The sequence below is a fragment of the Pan troglodytes genome, chromosome 7 (assembly GCF_028858775.2).
Source record: "Pan troglodytes isolate AG18354 chromosome 7, NHGRI_mPanTro3-v2.0_pri, whole genome shotgun sequence".
NCBI classification, from domain to species: Eukaryota; Metazoa; Chordata; class Mammalia; order Primates; family Hominidae; genus Pan; species Pan troglodytes.
Genome location: NC_072405.2, coordinates 75,644,830 through 75,657,658, shown reverse-complemented (window position 1 = coordinate 75,657,658; position 12,829 = coordinate 75,644,830). Strand labels below are relative to the sequence as shown.

Below are 12,829 nucleotides of genomic sequence, written 5' to 3'. Positions count from 1 at the left end.
TATAGAACATCCTACCTTAAAATAGGAGTTAGAATATTTAGAGCTGGGTGCAGTGGCTCACACCTCTAATACTATCACTTTGGGAGGCTGAGGCAAGTGGAATTTTTGAACCCAGGAGTTCAAGACCAGCCTGGGCAACATAGTGAAACCCTGTCTCCACTAAAAATACAAAAATTAGCCAGGCATGGTGGTGCACACCTGTAGTCCCAGCTACTCAGGAGGCTGAGTTGGGAGGATCATTTGAGCCTACGAGGTGGAGGCTGCAGTGACCAAGATCACACCACTGCACTCCAGCCTGGGCAACAGAGTGAGACCCTATCTCAAAAAACAAAATTATCAACATAATCCATATGAAATGAAACAAAGTCCATAGAAATCACAAAGAAAATTAGAAAATACTTGAACTGAATGAAAATGAAAACAAAACATTTGAAAATTTGTGGGATACAGTAAAGTAATGCTTAGAGGGAAAGTTATAGCTTTGAATGCTTATAGTAGAAAAGAAAAAAAATTATAAAATGACAACAAGAATGAGGGAAAAATACAAACAATAATGATAATAAATTTAAGATGAAGAAAAATTAAAACAATGCTCTAATCTTGTACCTCAAGCAGCAAGAAAAATACATGTAAATTAAATTCAAAATTAATTTGAAGGAAGGAAATTAAAACGAAGGAAAAAAGGAAATAAGGAAAATAACAGCAGAAATTAATGAAATAGAAATATAGGCAACCATTAGAGAAAAATCAATGATGCCAAAAGCTGGTTCTTTGCAAATATTAATAAAATTAATAAACAATCTAGGCTGTTCAAGAAAACAGAGAAAACACAAATTAACAATATCTGGAATGAAAACTATGTCACTACAGTTAAAAGGATAAGAAGGGAATGTTGTAAAGAACTTTATGCCATAAAGTTGGCAGCTTAGTTAAAAACATATTACTTGCAAGACATAAATACCAAAACTGACATAAGAAACAGAAAGTCTGAATAGCTCTGTATCTATTAAATACATCATATTTCACAAATAAAAACCTCACCACAAAGAGAACTCCAAGACCAGATAACCTCACTGATGCACTTTATCACACAATTGAGAAAGAAATGATACCAATCTTACACAAATGCTTTCAGAAAATAGAAAAGCAAGGCCAGGTGCAGTGGCTCATGCCTGTAACCCTAGCACTTCAGGAGGCCAAGCTGAGCAGATCTCTTGCGCTCAGGAGTTCAAAACCCAGGCTGGGCAACGTGGGGAGACCCCATCTCTACAAAAAATACAAAAATTAGCCAGGGCTCATGCCTGTAATCCCAACACTTTGGGAGGCCAAGGCAGGAGGATCACCTGAGGTCAGGAGTTCGAGGCTAGCCTGACCAATGTGGCGAAACCCCATCTCTACTAAAAATAAAAAAATTAGCTGGGTGTGGTGGCACATGCCTGTCATCCCAGCTACTTGGGAGGCTGAGGCAGGAGAATCTCTTGAACCCAAGAGGTGGAGGGTGCAATGAGCCAAGATCATGCCACTGCATTCCAGCCTAGGCAACAGAGTGAGACTCCATCTCAAAGAAAAAAAAAATTAGCCAGGCATGGTGGTGCCCATCTGTAGTCCCAGCTACACAGGAGGCTGAGGTGGGAGGATCATATGAACCCAGGAAGTCGAGGCTGCAGTGAGCTGAGATCATGCCACTGCTCTCCAGCTGGCCGGGGGAACAAAGTAAGACCCTGTCTCAGAAAGAAAAAAGAAAGAAAACAGAGAAGCAGGGACTACTTCCCAACTCATGTTATCAAACCAGCAATATTACAAGAACACTAAAGAGCAATATACCCTATGAACAGAGAAGCAAAAATCCCTACTAAAATATTAGCAAATCAAGCCCAGCAATATATAAAAAAAAAACACACAATGACCAGGTGAGGCTTATCTCAGGAATGCAAGATTGTTTTGGCATTCAGAAATAAATGAATGTAATTCACCAAACAGAATAAAGGAGAAATATTATATGATCATCTCAATAGATGCACAAAATGCATGATATTCAGCACCATGTATGATTTTTAAAAATTATCAGCAAACTGTAAATAGAAAGGAACTTAACCTGATAGTAGGCATCTATATAAAATCTACATAACAACATACTTAATGATGAAAGATTGAATGCTTTCCCTAAGATTAAGAATAAAGGAAGGATGTTTGCTATACCACATTACTCAACCTTAGAGTTGCACCTGTCTTAGCCAGTGCAATAAGGCCAAAAAATGAAACAAATGACATTGCTTGAAAAGGAAGAAACAAAGTGTTCTTTATTTGCAGACTATGTGATTGGGTACATATAAAATGATAAGAAATCTGCAAAAAGCTATTAGAACTTATGGAGTGTATTTAGCAAAGCCATATGCTTAATGGCAAGGTCAATATGCTAAACGTAACTGTGTTTCCATTGACTAGCAGTGAACAACTAGAAATGAATTTTTTTAAAATGGCATTTATAACTTCATCAGATATATAAAATACTTAGGGATACATTTTTAAAACTGTGCAAGAGCTGTACAATAAAAACACAAAATATTGGAAGAAATTAAAGAAGATCTACATAAATGGAGAGAGATACCATTTTCGTGTATTAGCAGACTGTATTCTGGTTTTGATTTTTTGTTTTAATAGACTTTTTTTCTGGTTTTGATTTTTTTATTTGAATAGACTTTATTGTTTAGATTAATTTTAGATTCATAGCAAAATTGAAAGGAAAGTACAGAGATTTCTCATATACTGCCTGCCCCTACACATGCATGGTTGAAGGCTCTGTATTCTTAAAGTGCTAATTCCTTTTCAATTGATCTATACATTCAACATAATCCCAGTCAAGATCTCAGATTCTTTTCTCTTAGAAATTGACAAATCAATCCTAAAATTTATAAGAAAAGGCGTAAAAAGAACCAATTGGTAAAACCATCACAGGCATGGTAACTCATGCTTATAATCCCAGTACTTTGGGAGGATGAGGCAGGAGGATTGCTTGAGCCCAGGAGTTTGAGACCAGCCTGGGCAATATAGCAAGACCCCTCCTCTAAAAGGTGTTTTTTTTTTTTTTTAAATTAGCTGGGAATGGTGGCCTATAGTACCAGCTACCCAAAAGGCTGAGGTGGGAGGATTGCATGAGCCCTGGAGGTCGTGGCTACAGTGGGCCATGATTGTGCCACTGTACTTCAGCCTGGGCAACAGAGTGAGACCGTGTTTCTTGGAAAAAAAAAAAAAAAAGCCAGGCACAGTGGCTCACATCTGTAATCCTAGCTCTTTGGGAGTCTGAGGCTAGAGAATCACTCTTTTTTTTTAATTAGCTGGGTGTGGTGGAACATGCCTGTGGTCCCAGCTACTCAGGAGGCTGAGGTGAGAGGATCTCATAAGCCCAGGAGGTTGAGACAGCAGAGAGCCATGATCATGGCACTGCACTCCAGCCTGGGTTTCAAAGTGAGATCCTTTCTCAAAAATAAAATAAATAAAATAAAATAAAATACATTTGGAGACTTACCCTACCTGATTTTCACAACTTTAAAGTTACGATAATCAAGACAATGTGGCATTGACATAGGGTGGCCATGAAGATTAAGGAAACAGAACAGTTTATAAATAAACTCACACATAGAGTCAACTGATTTTTAAGAGTCTCGCTCTGTTGCCCAGGCTGGAGTGAAGTGGCACAATCTCAGCTCACTGCAACCTCCGCCTCCTGGGTTCAAGCAATTCTTCTGCCTCAGCCTTCCAAGTAGCTGAGATTACAGGCACATGCCACCACACCCAGCCAATTTTTTATATTTTTGGTAGAGACAGGGTTTCGGCATGTTGGCCAGGCTTTTCTTGAACTCCTGACCTCAAGTGATCCACTTGCCTCAGCCTCCCAAAGTGCTAGAAATACAGGTGTGAGCCACTGTGCCCAGCCAAAAATTCCAATATTTCAATGGAAGAAAGGATAATGTTTTCAACAAATGGTGGAACAACTGGATATCCAAATAGAAAAAGTGAACCTTCACCCTTTACCCCATGCACAAAAATTTACTCAAAATGGATCATATCCAAATTTAGCTGCTAAAATATAAAACTTCTAGAAAAAATATAAAGATTTCTTTAAAAGAACGCAAAAAGCACAACCCATAAAAATTGAGTATTCCACCTAAACAGGAGAGTAAACTAGGAAAAGGGAAGACATGGTATCTAGGAAACAGTAGAAAAGCTAAGGAAATTCACAGAAGTGAAGGTAAGTCTTAGGACAGCAGCTGTACGGTAGGCTAGAAGGCACCCAGCCCATGTTGCAACAGACTGAACTGTGGTAAGTACATAGAAAACTAAGAAATTAGGCAATTTTTAACTCTAGGGAAAAGAAGAGGCAATCCTAGTGTACTATGTAGTTTAGCTGTGAAGAATACTTAATTGAGCTTAATAATATAGTCACTGAAACTTGGCCAGGTGCAGTGGCTCACATCTGTGATCCCAGCACTTTGGGAGGCCAAGGCAGGAGGATTGATTGAGCTCACGAGTTCGAGACCAGCCTGGGAAAGATGGTGAAACCCTATCTCTACAAAAAATACAGAAACACCAGACAGGCATGGTGGCACATGCCTGAGTCCCAGCCATTAGGGAGGCTTTGGTGGAAGGATCGCTTGAGCCTGGGAGGTCAAAGCTGCAGTGAGCCATGATCATACTACTGCACTCCAGCCTGGGTGACAGAGTGAGACTCTGTCTCAAATAATAATAATAATAAGACACTCAGTGAAAATTAATTAACAATGTTAGTATAACTCTACTGACATAGTGGGAGAAGGGAAGTGTAGTAGGGGTTGGAGGTAGTACATATGAGAATTAAATCATCATGTTTCATAGTAGAAATTTAGTAGATAAATATCTAAGATTTAAAAATCAAAAATAGCCATTGTTATTTAGAAATGTGGACATAAATGTGTGTAGAAATAGCTGAAGAAGTTGAAAGTGGTTTTGTTATAAGCCCTGACATACTCTTTAAGTTTTGTTATAAACCCTATGATCTTATTTGATATTTTAACTGTGTTGATTATCTCACTTTAATTTTTTAACATAATTTAAATAGAGAATGGTTGGTGAGGAAACTTGATCAATATAACCTTGTTATTGTGTATCACCATATCCCTCATTAGACTGAGTAGCTTTGAATGCAAGGAATTTTGATTTATTTACTTCAGGGTTACCCAGAGCCCAGCCCAGTGCTTGGCACATAGCAGGCACCTACTGTATGTTTATAGAACAAATGAAGAAGGGCACAAAAAAATATTCTGGAGAAGGAATGCAAACCATTCACTGAGTTCCAGCTGTTGGTATATACCAAAAGTTGCTTTTCCCTCCCATAGAGTGAAGATATCCAAGGAGTAAGAATAAAATCTTAAGTTCTTTTACTTCCACCATGAAGACACAAACAATTAAAAATGCCTGGACACAGCTTCTTGGCATTCTGAATATAGACATTGCCCAGGATATGTTTGAAATGTGCTTTTTGTGGGTCATTTTAAATAATCTTCTGAAGGCTTAGTCAAAGGACATGTTGAAGCCTAGCATCAGAATATTAACTCGTTTTTCTGTTATGTATTCCTGGGCAGCATCTCTATATTTGGCTTTAATTTTTTCCTTCTTTTTGTTCACTGACATTGTCCAAAAGCTACTGACATCAAACCCTGTGCTATAGGCGAAAAATCTCTCATGCCATATATAAGGTCACTGACATCCATCCTGAATCGTCAGCAACAGACAGCTTTGTGCCATGGGGAAAAAGAAATGGACATCATTAGAGAATCCTAACAAAACCACTGTAATTACCCAAGGTTTTCAGCACTTAGAGCAGCTGCTTTTATATGGACCTAAGTTCCTTAAGTGTGCCTACAGAAAATACAGGAAATAACTAGTGTAGTTCTTACACAGGAAATTATCATTTTAAAGTTATTACTTTTGCTGATAATTTACCATTATCTCTAAAAGTAAATATTCAAAATTTAAAATTAATATTCAAATGTTTTTAAAAGGAACCTTAGTCACACCATTGTATTATTATAAATATTGTAATAGATTACTCCATACTATGAAAGTCCTGTTAATCAATATTGCAGATAGATTTTTGCGAAGTATTATAAACTAAAGCATGTTAGCAATTTGTGTGTATCTACAAATTGTCTTCTTGTAGTCTTGTTCCATCAAACTGAATTTATATATCTTTTGGCATAGAAGACACATTTTGTAAGTGACTACTTTAAGAAAATATGAAAAAATAATGATCCCTTAGGATGGTTAAACAACTTTGAATCTTTCAACCAAGATTCTTGTTTGAGCAGTGAGAAAGGAAGATATTTAAAGGAACACATGTAGCAAGGAAAAGTGCTACCAAGGGACTGAAATTCTTGAGCTCTGTGGAAAGAAAAGAGAGAACTGGGTTTCCAGGAAATATAAGCATTCTGAAACAATGCCATGCCCTAGCTTACTGAGGGTCCTAGAGCCACAAGGGAGTGGCTGCATTAGAGGCTGAGGCACAGGATATGCCTCATTACAGATGCTACCTGTAAGAAGCTGGGTAGCCAAGCAACTTTTGGCCCTCCTGCTGCTTGAGATTTCATTCCCTCTCCTCTCCTCACATCTTTAGACCCACAACTGCCAAGGACTCCTTACCACCAAGATCCTCTAACTCTGCCTTCATCTCTGCTATTCCTTAATCCAAAACTGGTCCAGGGCAGGGACTTCTAGACAGGAGGATATATAAATGGAGAGAAGGGACAGAGGAGGAAATAGAAGAAAAGAGAAGATAGTCTTTCTTTTCTCTCTCTTTCCATGTCTGCAGCACCTCTAATTAGCAACTTCTTCAAAAATGGTTCCATCTTATTTCTCCCTATAATTCCTGTCCTGCTTCTAGCCTTAGGTCACCTGCCCCTCTCTTGTTCATTCATTCATTCATTCATTCATTCATTCATCTCTTATACATTCATTGAAAACACCTACTATGTGGCAGTACTTGCTAGACAATGGGGGACACAAAAGTGAGCAGAAAACAGATATGATCCCTGGCCTTGAAGAATTCTCAACATTCAGGGGAAGAGAAACATTAAGCACATAATCATCCCAAAACAAATATAAAATTGCACAAGTACCACAAAAATGAAGTATGTGTCTCTGCAAGCCTATTATAAGAGAGGGATCTGTCCTAGTTAGAGAGGTCACTAAAGGCTTCTCTAAGGAAGGGATAGCTGAGCTCTGAGAGAAAAGAAACATTTATCAGGCAAATAAAACAGCATGTGCCAAGGTCCTGGGGCAGGTTGGAGCATGGCAAATATGAGGGATAAGAAGCTGAGATAGTGAAGGTGGAACATAGTGCAGAGGCCAGCGGGTAGATGGGCCACATAGGCATGAAAGAGAGTTTTGTCTTTATCCTTAGAACAATGAGGAGCCAATGGAGGTGTTTAAGCCAGGAGTGAAGTAACTGGAGATTAGCGGTTTGAAAAGATCTGCATGGCTACAGTGTGAAGAACAGACTGGAAGAGGCCAGGCTAGTTACAAAGTGAGAGATGATGGAGACTTTAATAAGGTAGGGATGGAAATGGAGTGGACAGATTGGAGAGCTGTTTAGGAAGTAAAGTGGATAAGACTTGGTTGTGAGTTGGATATAGGGAGCATGGGAGAAGGAGAGGTCAAGAGTGATTCCTGGGCTTCTTGCCTTGCACAATGAGAAATAAAGAAGTCAAGAGTCAAGTTTGAGAGATCATGAGTTTTGGTAGTGTAGGGTTTGAAGTGCCTTTGAAATGTTCCAGAGAAAATGTCAAGTACATAATTGGACATATGAGGCCAGAGCTCAGAGGATAAATAAATGTGAATCTTCAGTGTATTAAGTGGTCACTGAAACTACTATCATCGACAAGATTGCCTATAGTCGGGAGGGGAGAGAGTACAAAGAAATGCTCAGCTTGGCCTCCCACATAATTTGGTTCTTCCTCTTGTGAATAGATGACCTCTCTTTCTTTAGGGTAACAGAAGTTTGACTATTATCATAAATGTGGCCATTCTTTTTCTATAAAGGGTCTAAGTATAAATAGAGAAGGCAATGGGTTACAGGAGGCAAACTTTTTTCTAGCTGTGATTTTACATTCTGCTGTGGTCCAGGGAAGGGAAACAAACACTGTTTGAAAGGAATAAACATAGATTATAGAAAAGGAGTCAAGTGAATTGGTCCCCAAGGTTCTCCCACCAGGGACATATGCTCCTGCTCCCCAGTGAGAGCTCTCGCTCTCTGGAAACGTGCTGATGCATTATGGGGAAGACTGTCACTGCATAGATGTTCTTATAGCATTGCTTTTATTAGTTAGCTGTTCTATTAGTTAGATGTTTTATTAGTAGTTGCTTCTATTAGTTAGATGTTTTATTAGTTAGATGTTCAGTTCTCGGTATGTGGCTGAGATTAGCGGTTTGAAATGATCCACATGGCTACAATATGAAGAACAGATTGGAAGAGGCCAGGTTAGTTAGGAAGTGAGAGATGGTGGAAACTTTAATAGAGATTTCCCCAATGTATGAAACAGCCTTTTCATACATTGGGGATTTCTGTAGTCAGAGGTTTGTTACTTGTGGAGTCAGAGATTCATGAAGGATCCATGCAAGAATGTAGAATCACAAAGCCATGGAGTGGTGACCAGGGTACGATATTCCAAAGAATTGAGACTGGGAAAGTATGTGATTGGCAATGTGTGGATCAGTGATAAGGCTAGCAATGCCTTTTCAGTGGCACCAGATTGCAGGAGTGCCCAGTGGTTGAAGAAGCAACCAGCTGTTATCCACACTATAGCCATGCAGTAGACTAGGCCAACTCCAAGTGGGGACCTAGACCAGCAGCAGCAGCAGAAATGCAGAATCTCGGCTTCTGTCTCAGACCTAACAACTCAGAACCTGCATTTAAATAAGATCACTCAGGATTCTTAAGCACATGAAAGTTTGAGAAGCATTAGTCTGGATCAGTCTTCAAGAAGTTTGGCAATGGTAGGTAAGAGATAAAATAAACTCCAGATAAGAGGGAGATACTGGAAATGGAAATGGAAGGGAGAGAAGATCCCAGGAAGAAAAGGCTGGGAACAAAAGAACTACTTAACCTGGGGAAAGAGGTGTGACTCTTCCTTTGTTGAGAAAAGTGGAAAAGAAGAATGGAAGAGGAAGTGTGAAATCAAAGGCAGATAACTGAGAAAACTTGGTGGATGGATGACCCACTTCTCCCCAGTAAAATTGGTGGCAAGGTCAACCACTGAAGAGAAGGCGAAAGAGAGGTTTTAGGCCAAACAATACTCCATAGTGTAGAAACTCCTTTAACTTACAGGGCTCTAGTTTAAATGACATTTACTTTTGGTTAACATGTCTTTGCATGTTTTTCCTGTACCTCCTTTAAACAGATATTCATCAATGTATAAAAATTATTAGATAGTTTAACAACAATTTACAATAAAACTTTTGCATTTGTACAAGTAGCCTGATGAGGCTAAGTTGAGCCATGAACTTCACTAGGGCCAGCATTATATAGCTTGCTGACACTATTAAGTCAATTAAATATCATGGCTCCAAAAATGTATAAAACTTGAAGAACAAAAAAAAGTTTAATCTTTACCTATAGTTTTTAAGTCTGTAAAGTTTGCTAAATCAATACAATGATCTGAAAAGTTCATCTCAAAATCAGATATATTAGTGATTTACTTCATTGGTTTTCTGATGACCATTTATCATGAGGTATAGAATCTTCAGTATGAATGAGGGAAATAAAAAATTTGACATGTTTGCCTCTTATATGAACTAAATATCTGATTTATAAGACACAAATGAACAAACTTCTACGGCCTGTCATGTTTTCTCAGTTTCTAATTTATTCAACCTCTGCTCAATATTGATCCTGACAAGCAGAGTGACCCAAAGATAAATTTATTCATTGCACAGTTGAGTCAGGAACAAGCCAAAAATTATAGATTTTCCCAGGCAGATGATGACAGGCAGTCAGAGGGATGACAAATGGCTGTCTTTAGATTTAGTAAGGACGGTTGGTCCAGACATTTCCGATAAAGATTGGAGTATGCTGGTCAAATACAGGTTCATCAGCGGTCATCATTAATGGTAGAGAGAGCATTGCTGTGCTGCAGACGCCTAGAAAGGAGCTTAGGCATCAGCCCTGCAGGGGAAATAGAATTTGCTCCTTAGTATTTTGCAGCACTCCTCTAAGTGATAGCATGACATGATCATTTATCAAATAGAGACTGTCCAGAAAAGTGTCTGCTTCCTTTAGTAACTTATTGAAGAGCAGGAAAGTGAAAGCTTTTTATTAAAGACAGGAAGGCAATGAACAACCAGAGCGTATCCAAAGGGTAATCGTATTTCAGCACAGGATTAGTTTAGTCTTAAATAAACATACACTGGAGGGAGTATGTCGAAGGTCATTTATCAAGTAAAGAACAATTAACAAAACTCTAAGCACTCTTTTTATCTATATTAATTTAACGTTCTCTAAGTGTTTGTATTAACTTTTAGATGATGGGCATCACATTCAACACTGTAAAAAATGTGATGCATAATCCCTTCCTTATAGGTTTTTAGAGTAAGAGAAATACAATGTAACTCTCACGTAAAATAAGATAGTTACGGCTGTATTAAACCCTGCCAAACAAATGCTGTTGGGGAAGGCATATTCCAGAGCCCAGAACTGAAGGCTGAAGTTATAATTTATGAAGATAACTTTCTTATAAAAAGTCAACTACTTATTTGTCAATAGGTCAAGAAGTTTCTTCTTCCTTACTTAAAATGTTTTCGCTCTCTGTTGACAAAAATTAAGAGAAAGGGAATTAGTTAAGAGGTAGCAGGGCAGGCAAACAGGCAGAGAACTGACACATTTATTACTTTCTTTGTTCCAGGCACTTTATATGCCATGGCAACTAATCTTAATTAACCTCAAGTTATAGATGAAGACATATATTTGCCTAAGGTCACACAGTAAGCAGCAGTGCCAGGAAGTTTAGGATTGCCTTATTTTTAAAAAAACAATGTCTTATATTTTCACATAAATTACTTATTGGAATCCCTCAAAGTCTAGTGCAGACTAAATTTAGGGTATATATCCAAAGAAAGTGAAATTACTATTTTAAAAGCAACATGTGCACTCCCATGTTCTTTGCAGCAATATTCACAATAGCCAAGCTATGTGCACTACTTTTGTTGAGTAATTCATTACAGATTAAATGTATCTGATATTAAAAATAAAGAACAGAAAAAATAAAGAAAAATAAAGAACAGAACTTTGGCCACTTTTAAGAAATACTCAAAGTGTACTTCATTATCATTAAGTAGCAGTTAAGATAAAATACACTTTTTAGAAAGCGGGGAAGGGGAGAAAGCAAGACATAACAGACAAAGTACTGAGGAAAGAGTGACACTGGATAGGAAAAGAAACCCAAATAGGGACAAAGATGCTGTGAAAAAAGCAAACTGAGACAGTTAGTTCTTAAGTTCTGTTAATCTGTTTTCCTTACATTTATTTGGGTTGTAGACCATGGAATAACTTTATTATTCCTTGAACTATCAGTTAGCTGATTTTCTTCTTATAAGCTATAAAAACATGCAAATATTTATGATATAATGTAAAACAAAATTGTACTCACAGTACAATTATGACAATTAAAAATATGTACCCTCCCGAAAGTCCCTATGCTCAAAAAGATTAGAAGGATACATAACAGCATATTAAAAGTGATCTTTGCATGATAAGCATACAAATGATTTTTTCCCCCTTTCTTCCATTTTTCCCTTTGGTAGGTGTTTGTTTTTTGGTCTTTTTTTTAACACTTAAAAAATGAATATGCATTCTTTGTAAAATAAAAAGCAACAACACACATTCCTTACAATCACCAGGGACTGCTTACTCACTACCCCTTAATTGCCTAATCTGTAAACTTCTATGAGCTACACTAAGAATAGGGCATCTTCTGCAGGAAAAAGTTTTTTCTGAGCTGGAGTGGGGGCCATTTAAGGGAGTATGACAGAGAACAGTTGTGTGGCCCTCAACTTAGGACCTCATTTTTTTGCCTCATCTTCAGTGCCTTCTATTATCAGTATAGATTGTTTTATTCAAAATTTAGTTATTATGCACCTTCTAAGTACCTGGCTCTGAGCTAGAACTCCATGAAAGCAGTAATTACCTTTAAAAACAATAACTGACATGCTAGAAGTATTGGTAAATATGAAATGCTTGTGCTTTGCTTTTTCTTCTCTAATTATAGGATTTGGAGTTTTTACTGAACAAGTTGATGAAGCTGTGGAAAATTGATCTAAATGGAAATCCTGTTTGTCTCAAACCAAAATACAGGGACAGACTGATATTGGTGTCCAAATCACTGGGTACATATTTATATTAATATAATTTTTAAGAGAATGACACCTAGTTAACTTTTTGGTTATTTTACCAGCAAGCTTTCAGAAATATAAATCTGACATCTGGATCTGTGAAAATTGTCAACTTTAAATTCAATATTTTGAATAAGAGCAAAAGTTAAAATTGACAAATAAAGCATGAAAAACATCTGCTGTTCAGAAGTAATGAAAGCACCTGATACTTATTCCTTAAGAAGGATATTTTGCTATTACCAATAAAAATGGTTAGTCATAAATGTGTAGAATTTGCTGACCTTTTGCCAAACTTTCGTTAGCACAAATCCTTTGATGATCCCAAGAGACTCCTTAGCTCTTGGTTCTGTAGATAAAATTGATCAAAGTTTTCATTGCTTGACATTTGCCAAATGTTACCCTAAGAACATAC

The 12,829-nt window shown here is 37.6% G+C and overlaps 2 protein-coding genes across 5 annotated transcripts in view; one reads left to right on the top strand and one right to left on the bottom strand.

Annotated features, from left to right (window-relative positions):
* PPP1R42 (protein phosphatase 1 regulatory subunit 42) overlaps window positions 1-12,829 on the top strand; it is a 66,985-nt gene that overhangs the window by 30,278 nt on the left and 23,878 nt on the right. For all 3 annotated transcript variants that reach the window (XM_016960234.3, XM_063816357.1, XM_003951274.5), the window contains one exon: window positions 12,294-12,411. In XM_016960234.3, coding sequence (XP_016815723.1) covers window positions 12,294-12,411 — 118 coding nt within the window. The remainder of the gene's footprint in view (window positions 1-12,293; window positions 12,412-12,829) is intronic.
* The window catches only part of MCMDC2 (minichromosome maintenance domain containing 2), a 121,653-nt gene continuing 118,700 nt past the window's right edge, over window positions 9,877-12,829 (bottom strand). For both annotated transcript variants that reach the window (XM_016960224.4, XM_054657354.2), the window contains exon 15: window positions 9,877-10,195. In XM_016960224.4, coding sequence (XP_016815713.1) covers window positions 10,122-10,195 — 74 coding nt within the window. In that variant the 3' untranslated portion in view covers window positions 9,877-10,121. The remainder of the gene's footprint in view (window positions 10,196-12,829) is intronic.